Source organism: Pteropus alecto, unplaced genomic scaffold, assembly GCF_000325575.1.
Source record: "Pteropus alecto unplaced genomic scaffold, ASM32557v1 scaffold587, whole genome shotgun sequence".
Classification (NCBI taxonomy): Eukaryota; Metazoa; Chordata; class Mammalia; order Chiroptera; family Pteropodidae; genus Pteropus; species Pteropus alecto.
This window is the reverse complement of record NW_006439816.1, coordinates 686,060-696,961: the sequence shown is the minus strand read 5'-3', so window position 1 is coordinate 696,961 and position 10,902 is coordinate 686,060. Positions and strand designations below refer to the sequence as shown.

The 10,902-nt window shown below is 38.1% G+C and overlaps 1 protein-coding gene across 2 annotated transcripts in view; it reads left to right on the top strand.

Annotated features, from left to right (window-relative positions):
- The window catches only part of ZDHHC15 (zinc finger DHHC-type containing 15), a 48,350-nt gene that overhangs the window by 24,869 nt on the left and 12,579 nt on the right, over positions 1 to 10,902 (top strand). For both annotated transcript variants that reach the window (XM_006917042.3, XM_015593319.2), the window contains exons 7-9: positions 288 to 408; positions 7,503 to 7,635; positions 9,159 to 9,285. In XM_006917042.3, the coding sequence (XP_006917104.1) occupies positions 288 to 408; positions 7,503 to 7,635; positions 9,159 to 9,285 (381 nt within the window). The remainder of the gene's footprint in view (positions 1 to 287; positions 409 to 7,502; positions 7,636 to 9,158; positions 9,286 to 10,902) is intronic.

The window sequence follows — 10,902 nt, the reverse complement described above, 5'->3', positions numbered from 1 at the left end:
CAGGAGAGACTCAGGTTCGCTTGGGTGTGTCATGAATCAGTCCAGAACTATTAGGTAGACCAGGTGTCAGTGTGTCTGAAAATGAAAGGAGGAACAAGTGAGACATGAATCTGTTTTTCCAGTTTGTACCTGTTAAGGGACTTTGATTTCCCCCGAGTTCCTGCACAACACGTAACGAAACAGCAGGAGTGACATACTCCCATTGCTTAGCTCACTTCTGTATCAGTGTGCTCTCAATAAATGCGTCCTGATTTCAAACTAGTTTTTCTTTCTTTTTTTTTTTTTAGGGTTAATAACTGCATTGGATTTTCCAACTATAAATTTTTCCTTCAGTTCTTAGCTTACTCTGTTCTCTACTGCCTGTACATTGCTACAACGGCCTTCAGCTATTTCATCAAATACTGGAGAGTAAGTTAAAAATCCTGAAGGTTCCCACCCCCAGACAAACACACGTCTATTCCTGTCTGTGACATCGTTCACCTTATGTTTTTTTACATTTTGACATAGCTAGTACTTAAGTAACCAGGACAGAACACACCAAAAGCAAGTTTCCCATGTTGAATATTCCGATTCAGGAGGCTGTTATTTAAAGATTCCTGTTAAACAAGTTTCTGTCATACGTGAGAATATTTTAAAGGCTTTCAGGAACCCTTAACTCTTACTGATTTTTTTACAATGTACTTCTCTAGTCAAGTTTAGAAATTCACATCTTAACCAATTATAGATTTGAAAAATGTTGAAAGTAGTTCTGAATCTCTAGTTTCCTCAGAAAGGGTCACAAAGTACTCCCTCACGGTTAGAAAACACTTTCTAATTCCTCATGCAAAGGACAGTTGCCGAATTCCTACTGGACGGAAAGACACACTGACTTATGATCACATGTGAGCAAAACGAAGCGTCTTATCTGAACTTTGTGTGATTCTAATACTGGCTCTGTTACCTGCTGCACTGGCTCACTGCCAGAATCAAATGAAACAGATGTTGAAAGTACTTTACTTTTCAAAACAGGATTCTGACAATTACAACCAAACCTTAAAAAAATCCTACTTTCATCTTTCTTACACGTGATGATATCAACCATATCTCATCTATTTCCAAAGAGTCGAAGGCAGATTTTCAGTTTACATTTGTGTGCAGGGTCTGGCAGCAATACAGTGAAATACGTTGTTCTGTTTTGTTTCATGCCAATGGACTCCAGAAGACATTCCCTCCACACGACTCCAGTATAGTTACTAAGACATCATAACTTTCCTTGAGAAGAGTTGTCCAAACTGAACCTGAATAGCAAGACAGATGCGGGCAGGGCTACTCGTTATTACTTTAGTAAGTGCACAGTAATCTGTATAACAGGAATATCTCGCCTCAGGTGGAGAGGTAAAGCAGCGGGGTAAGAATGTGAAGCCTGCGACCAGAATACAGATTATAATAAACTGGAAGAAAAAAGGAGACAGGAAAGACAGTGAGAATCTAAATAGCCGAGAATAAATCGTTAAGTGATTTGACCCCTGCTGGTATAGAACATTATAGTGATATGTGTTTTCCATTCTCGCTTCAACTCACTTAATCAATTCAGGTATTTAATAATTGTAAGAATCAGAAATTATATGATGGATATCAAAATCTTCAACTAAGAGGTACAAAAAGATAAGCAGAAGTGAAGTTTTCTTATCAATCTTCGCCAAATACAAAATGCGTCGCCATCTTGGTGTTTCTTCTTGGGCCCTTTCCACAGTACAGAGTCTCTACTGCTCAGGTTTCTATGACCTGTTTGACATTTTACCCACACACTGAACTACTTCCCTGAAAGTAAAGAAAATCTATGGCATCCAGTTCAGCGAGGGAAGTGTCAGCCTCGGTCTTCGCTGCAGACCTCACTTGGGCCTAAACACAGCGGGCTACCACTTAAAAACCAGCCTTTATTCTTACAACAGGGTAAACGATGTCACATGTCACATGCTTTGCCTTCGGCCCTCCTAGTCGGCCAATAATTAAATATCACAATGCCAGCCAGGTGCCACATGCATTTTTCACTCTTGAAAGATAATATTTAGATACGAATCAATTACCAGAAATTTCTCAGCATTCACAAGCAATATTAGGGGTGAACATAGCCTTGTCCTTTCCTACACCCTCATTTTTCTTCCACAATATATTAGCTCATACCTGACAGAGAGGCGACGAAAGCCGTCCTGGCTTGCCCTCATGTTCAAAAGGACATTGACAGTTCAGAGAAATGCTGCTTTGCAGTCTCTCCAGCCAGAGAGCACTTTGGTGTGGTTTAGACGTGACTTTCCTGTGTAAATTAAGCCTACCTTAAAATGAAAAGTTAACTGCCACGTATTTTAAAAGCCACGTATGGAGGAGACTAGCCGTGCCCCTACGAGCAGCAACTTCCATTTGTGTGGTACTTTACCATTTTCAAGGCACTTTTATATCTATTATCTATCCTCGCCACGGCCTTATGAACTGGACGAAGCAGGAATTATTAGTCTCATTTAAAGATGATAAAACCGAGGCTCATAGTAATTGAGTGACTTGCTCAAGATCACCTAGCACGTAGGTTTCTTTATAAAAGATTTTTCCTGTGAAGGTATTTTATTTTTATTTTTTTAAGTGGAGGGTGACGTAACCTTGATTTTTTATTTTATTAATTTTTTCTATTTTTTAATTACAGTTGACGTACGTTATATTAGTCCCACGTATTCAGCATAGCGGTTAGACATTTATGTACCCCGTGCAGTGGTCCTCCATAAGTCTAGTCCCCACCCGGCAGCACGCACGGCCATTACACCACCACTGACCATATTCCCCATGCTGCAGCCCACATCCTGTGACTATTTTCTAACTGCCACTTTGTGCTTCTTAATCCCTTTACCGTTTTCACCCACCTTCCAACCCCCTTTAATCTGGCAAACATCAGTTTGCTCTCAGTATGTATCAGTCTTTTGTATGTTTTTTGTTGTTGTTCCTTAAATTCTAAATATAAGCGAGACCATAGGTATTTGTGTTTCTCTGTCTGACTTATTTCATTCAGCACAATACCCTCTAGGTCAGCCTATGTTGTTGCAAGTGGTAAGATTTGATTCTTTTTATAGCCAAGTAATATCCCATTGTACATATGTGCCACTTCTTTATCTGGTCGCCCATCGGAGGACACTTAGGTTGCTTCCATACCTTGGCTATTGTAAGTAATGCTGCAGCAAACAGGGGTGCATAGATCTTTTCAAATTCATGTTTTAGATTTCCTCAGATAAATACCCAGAAGTGGACTAGTGGACTTGTTACTGGATCATAAGGTAGTTCTACTTTTAATTCTTTGAGGAACCTCCAAACTGTTTTCCATAGCGGCTACACCAATTTGCAATCCCATCAACAATGTATGAGGGTTCCCTTTTCTCCACATCCTCGCTAACACTTGTTCTTTGATTTATTGATGATAGCCAGGTGTGAGGTGACATCTCATTGTGGTTTTAATTTGCATTTCTCTGATGATTAGTGACCTTGAGCAAGTTTTCTTATGTCTGTTGGCCATCTGTAGTTCCTCTTTGGAGAAGTATCTATTCAGTTCTTCTGCCCATTTTTTAATTGGATTGTTTGGATGGGTTTTTTTTTTTATATTAAGTTGTATAAGTTCTTTATACATTTTGGATATTAACCCTTTATTGGATGTATCATTGGCGAATATCTTCTGCCATTCAGTATGTTGTCTTTTCGTTTTGTCGATGGTTTTCTTTGCTGTGCAAAAACTTTGTAGTTTGCTGTAATACAATTTATTTTTTTCTTTCGTTTCCCTTGCCTGAGGAGATAGCCAAAAAAATATTACTAAGAGCAATGTCAGAGAGTTTACTGCCTATCTTTTCTTCTAGGAGTTTTATGAGTCTTACATTTAAATCTTTAATCCATTTTGAGTTTATTCTTGTATATGGTATAAAAAGTGATCTAGTTTATTTTGCATGTAAAAGTTCAGTTTTCCCAACACCATTTATTGAAGAGACTGTCTTTACCTCATTGTATATTCTTGCCTCCTTTGCATAGATTAATTGAACATATAGGTGTGGGTTAATTTCATTTAATACCTTAATTCATTTCAAGTTTTGTGTGTGTGTGTGTGTGTGTGTGTGTGTGTGAAAAGTGTAAGATAGAGAAGTGTGATGCCTCCAGCTTTTTTTCTTTCTCAAGATTGTTTTTTTTATTTTTGTGGTCTTTTGTGGTTCCATATGAATTTTAGGATTACTTTTTCTATTTCTTTGCTAAATGCCTTTGGTATTTCACAGAGATTGCACTGAATTATATAGATTGCTTTGGGTAGTATGAACATTTTAACGACGGTAATTCTACCTTTCCATGAGCATGGTATATGCTTTCATTTATTTGTATCTCCTTCAGTTTCTTTCTTCAGTGTCTTATAATTTTCTGAATACAGGTCTTTTACCTTGGTTAAATTTATTCCTAGATATTTTTTTGATGTAATTGTAAATGGGATTATTTTCTTAATTTCTTTCTTTGATAATTTGTTATTGGTGTATAAAAATGCATTTGATTTCTAAATATTAATTTGTATCCTGCTACTTTATTAAATTCATTTATTGGTTCTAATAGTTTTTTTGGTGGAATCTTTAGGGTTCTCTATATATGGTATCATGTCACTTGCAAATAATGACAGTGTTCCTTTTTCCTTTCCAGTGTGGATGCCTTTAATTTTTTTTTCTTGTCTGATTGCTGTGGCTAGGACTTCCATTACTATGTCAAATAAAAGTGATGAAAGTGGACATCCTTGTCTTGTTCCTGATGTTGAGAAAAACACTTTTAGCTGGGTGGGGGGAGGGCTCAACAAAGGAACAATGGCTTCTTCCAGCACTTTTGTCTAGAGAAAGCCGCCCCTCCAGCCCTCGCCCTGAAGGCAGACCACTCAGTCCCTCCCTGTGTGTCCCTGGCACCTTTGGAGCTGCTGCCCCAGCGCTGGAGCTCCCAGTGAGCGAGTCCATCTGTGAGTAAGTCTGTGCACGGGCCCTTAAAGAGGAAAGTCTGGGACTCCAGCTGCCCTCCGTCCTACTTAGCTACAATCTCCACTGATTTTCACAGCCAGAATTTATGGGGACTTCTCTTCCTGGCAGTAGAACTCTGAAATGGGGAGTCCAAGATGGGGCTGGGGCCTCTCGCTCCTCTGGGGGGACCTCCACAGCCAAAATATCCCTCCTGATTCTCAACCGCCACACGTGGATGTGAGACCAGCCCTTTTCATGTTTCTGTCCCTCCTACCAGTTTCGATGTGGCTTCTCTGTGTGTCTTTAGTTATAGGACTTCTGTTCAGGACTTCAGGCGGTTCTCAATGATGTTTGCTCGGTAGTTTGATGTGGTCATGAGAAGAGGCAAGCACAGCATTTACCGACTTTGCCATCTTGATTAGAGTCTCGAAGGCTTCAAAGTCTTTGAATGCTTCAAAGTCAGAACTTGAATTTGACCCTAAGCCTAGTGATCTTAAACATGGTAATGTCTTACTGCCCATTATAGTCCTGCTATGGAGAAACTCTAGCTCTTTTAGAATAAAGAATTCAGAAGACCATCAAACCATATCTCTCCTCTCATATTAATTTAACGAGTAGCTACTTTGGTAGGAAATTGATCTTTGCCTTATGAAAAAAGTAGTAATATATACCTCCCATACTGGGTTGAATCTCCTCGCAGAGCCTGTGAATTATTTCAGAACCAAGATAACAGTATTATTCCACCAGCATCCACCTGCACTGTTTTTGGTAGTTACTGCTTTGAGTACTTTAGCTTGGGTATCTCCTGAGAAGGTAATTTTGAACATAGGGCCATCACTCTCTTCTAAGAAAAAACTAGAATATTAAGTGCTTTATCAAAGGACAACACAGTAGATATAATTTGGCAGACAGAAGAGAGTCCTGTAAGAGTAATTAGAGGAGGGAAATACCTCCGGCTTAGCTACTCAGGGTGTGAACTGACTTCATATCAATCCCTCTTGCCGAGCCATTTTTCTATTGCCCATTTAAACATAAAATATAAAAATTAAAATAAACATGAACTTTTTAAAAAATACATGCTCAAAAAGTATAGATTATGAAAGTAAAAAATCAGCCAGGCAAAAACTACTACAGAGATACATGGAGTCTTTCCTATAAATTTAAAACAAAACAAAGAAAAAACAATCAAGTTCAGTTTGGATGCATAGGCTAAGATTTTGTGAAGGGACTATTTTTAAAGGGAGATGCAGATAAAAGTTCCCTGGGGTAGCTATTTCCTGGGGTGCTCTTTCCCCATGCAAAGTTCAACCAGACCACCCCTCAACTGAAACCATCTCACTGGCTTACTTTCCCTTATCTTCATCCTTCAAACATATACACTCTAGAAGATTCCCGATATTTCCTTACATCAAAATGAATAAAAATCTCCTCTAAGAGAAGAAAATACCTGTGTTATCTAAATTTGCCAAGTGTTTCCCAGTCTTAACTTTCTCCTTCCAAACTACGGTAGGACCAGATAATAATGTAAGGTCCACTTCAATCGCGATCACCTTTAACTTTATTACTTGAGAGTATTTAGAAATATTTCGAAACAATTCATGACACCAAAACAATGATCAGCCCAAGAAAGGAGGAAATTAAGTCCTTCTCGCAACTGCTCCTTCCAAAATTGAAAAATTTTCTAAGATTCTTTTCAGAATACAAAATGTTACATGCTGTGTGTGCTATGGAACGTTAGAAAATTCATTCTGGCCTAAGGCTGCATATATTTTTTTAAAAAGCTGTGGCCACATGGAGAATAAGATGTCCCAGCTAACTATAAAAATCCTTAGCTGCCTACTTTTAAAATTGCCTGTCAAATACTGCTTGTTTTTACTGTCTAAACATCTGTTTCACAGGATGTAATATACCAGCACATTGCATTGCAGCTATAAAAAGAAACAACCGCACACGATCTACAGTAGCTTTAAAATCAGGTCATGGCTTATAGGTAGTGTATTTTAAAATTCTACCTATGTGTTTTAATCTCCTATATACATCACCATGACATTTTCGACACACACGTGTCCAAGGAAACATGACACATAAAGTATTTCAGAATAACCCACCTTGAGACAAGAGGATAAACCATATGATCTCAAAGTTACCTCTAGCCAATGATTTATACTTTGGAAACTAAATGGAGTACAAGTTTTAAAACGGCACCCCAATTATGACCTGAGTATGCTCCTTTCGCATTACCTTTTTCTAACTGGAACATTATACACTCTCTTTTATACTGAATTGCACATAAGCAAGGATACGGTTTAGGCTTTGTAGGCTGAAAGCATATCCATACTGAGGTATGGTCATCAACAGAAAAAACTATTTTGTAAAATTTCACAAAATCTATTTTCTAAATTACAGCGAGATAGCTAGACATTTTCATACGTTTGAAAAAGTTACTAAATGATGTAGAAAGCCAAGCCACGCCTTACCACTTTAATCTTTTGTTTCTGTTTATTATTTCTTTTCTAGGGAGAATTGCCCAGTGTTCGCTCTAAGTTCCACGTCCTTTTCCTCCTCTTTGTGGCCTGCATGTTTTTTGTCAGCCTCGTGGTTCTCTTTGGTTACCACTGTTGGCTTGTCAGCAGAAACAAAACCACCTTAGGTAAGACTGGATATGAAAACTGGGGAAAACGTACTAATGTATATCACAGTGACCTGTGGATTGTTCCCAAGGAAGAGAAAAGCTGCCAGCGAAGCACTTTAGCTGCAGTGACATCCCCTTGCCTCCAAACTGAGACAAACGTAAACACATTTTACCAAACTGGAGAGCCATAGTGAATGAAACCTCACACAAAACCAAAAATGACCGTTTCTCTTTATAGTTCACATTGGGTTATAGCTCTTCAGATAGACAGCTTGAAAAATTTCTAAAAGGTGTTCATGTGAGGAACTGAAGGAAAGAATCAGTACAGAAGGGAACACCAAAAGAGGGAGGTAAAGATCGATAGATAATTTATTGAATACATCCAAAAACGGTCCTGGGAAAGAATTCAAACCAACAAATCATTGAATACCTACGATCACCAAGGAGCTATCTAGGACTGTGCGAATGAGATACTTAGACTGAACAGGTGAGTCTCTAGAAAATGAGAACGAAAAATGAATTATTTTTTCTGTCCATTCTATACTCTATATTTCTGACGGATTCCAGTGCGATAATTGTTTCATCTATGGTGAAAGACATATTTACATTGTATGCAAATCAATGCAGGAGGAATGAGGAGAAAGTGTCAAAATGTTGAACGTTTCACTAAAATAGATTTGAGGAAAGTTTAGTACAAAAGCCGCTATACTTTTATAACGAATTTGCTAATAATGCTAACAGCTGAGAAAGTATTTGCACTCACCTTCTAAACCAAATATATATGTAGCACTTAGTTGCTAGGTGGCGGATTAGCACATTTGGTTTAGAGATCAGCTGCAAAGTAGAAAAGTACTAAAAGCTTCATGATAACCCAGTGAAAACAAAGAACGAATGGGAAATGGCCAGATGCAGCCAGACTCCAACAGTGAGTCTGCTTAATGGGATAAATGTGCGTCTAATGATAATGCGTGCTAGCTTGGTCCGCTTCCTCATAGTCTTTAAGGTGATTATATTCCACCCATTGACTTTTTTTTTTTCTGGCATAAAACTCAATTTCTTACATTATAGGCTTCAGTGTGAACACCTTCATTTCTGAAACATTCAAAACCAAGTCAACGTCATTACCATCTCTTTATGTGTTATTGCTTTGGTCCCAGCTCTAAAGATGGAGACCATTTGACTGTCACTGTCCCTTTCAAATAAAGTGCTGTTAAATTTGTTCTTTACTCCTGCATGCAGCACTACAAAATACACACCATGCCCATGACTGCTTAATTATTTCTACCATCATGTGTCTCTTCTGCCTTTTTTTAAAAGAGTGCCAATTCTTTGTATTTAATAACAAACTTACTCTGTATTGAGTGATTCACTTGGTTTTCACTAAGTCATTTAGCACTAACTGAGAATGAAGGGCCTATGCGACCACTGCAGAAAGGTATCATAGAACCAAGTCGCGTTATGGAGAACTGTAAAATAATGATGGTTCTGAAATTTGTCCCTTTATTGCTTTCTTCCTCTTCAATTTCCCTCCCCTGCCTTAGAGGCCTTCTGTACTCCGGTGTTTACAAGTGGCCCAGAGAAAAATGGGTTTAACCTTGGCTTCACCAAAAATATCCAGCAGGTGTTTGGAGACAACAAGAAGTTCTGGTTAATACCTATTGGGTCCAGGTAGGTAATTATTACTTGAAAGGAGTTGATGCTGGACCATATCTTGAAGTAGCAGATTCAATTTTGACTATAGGATGCAGAGGGCATTAATCGGTCCAATGTGAAACTCTATTCCCTAAGTTTTTCATTTCTAAGTAAAGAAAAATCAGGAGCTGAAGGTATGATAAATAGACATTCTCATGCTCTCTGGCAATGTAAACTAGTAGCACTGTTTTATAAATGAATCTGGTAACATGTATCCAAAAAAACCCACATAAGAATCCACATGCCTATTGTCCCAGAAATTTTATTTCTGAAAACCTATTATGAAGACAGAGACAAACTAGTCGCAAAAATGTTTATTACAGCATTATTCCTAGCCAATAATTAGGAAACAACCTAAACATCCTACAATATAGGAATATATATGTACACACACACGCACACACACAGTCAACAGTCACAGGGATGCGAAGTACAGCATATGGAAGTACAGGAATATAGTCAATAGTACTGTAGTAACTATGTAAGGTGCCAGGTGAGCACTAGACTGATCGGGAGAATCGCTTCGTAAATTATATAAATGTCTAACCACTATGCTGTGTACCTGACGATAATATAAAATAACATTAAACGTCAACTCTAATTGAAAAATAAAAATTAAAAAAATACTTACAAATATATAGAGAAGAAAAACAACAAAAGGGAAATATATCCCCAAAATACTATAAGTGGTAAGGGCAATGGTCTTACATATTGTTTTTCTTGTCTCCATTTTTCATATTTTGGGATGCAATGCTTATATTAGTTATACGAAGGGAAAATTAAAACCAAAAGCAAGGACAAACAGACTGATTTAGAGACTGTAGGCAATTCTTAGACCTGCAATGGGAATGAAGGGAAAGCAGCGAAGGAGAAATGAGCTTGTGTCCTCATTTTGCGAACAAATCAAGCTGATTTTGTGAAGCAGCTTGAACTACCATCAACTAAACCAGCTGTGGAGTAAACTTTATCAAGAGCTTTCTTGCAGCCCCCTTTAGACTCATTGCTCAGACAGGTATGCATTAATTTCTGCACTTACTTGAGGACACTTCGTTGGGGTAACGTGGTAATTAAGGAAATATTTCTCCCCCCTTCACTTGTCCCAATACTTCCTCTGGACCAGTTAGCATTTTACAAACTCATTTATTTAAGATCCATGGTGTATCCTACTATCCTCGCTATAAATCATAAGACGAAACTGTCAGTGAGTAATGTTGATTGTTACCAGCAATTATTTGCACCCAGTCACAGACACATACACACACGTGCTCACACACTGTCACTACCACTAAGGGAGTCTTCTCTGGAATAAATAACAAAAGAAAAAACTCAAAGCCCATTCCCTTCTAATTAGTATACTCATATCCTATGGAGAGAACTATTAACAAAATCTGTCAATTTTCAATGAACCACATTTGTGAACAGGAGAAAAGGCACAGGTAATATCCAATGAGTAATCTAAAAGTCACTCAGACAAAAATTTGGAATGTATTCAGATATATTTACTCAGATGTTCGAATTGTAACCACTTTAGCCAGGGCCAGCTCAGTGTCCTCCAACGCGCCCCATCTGCTAGAGGTTAACGAGGGAAGTGGC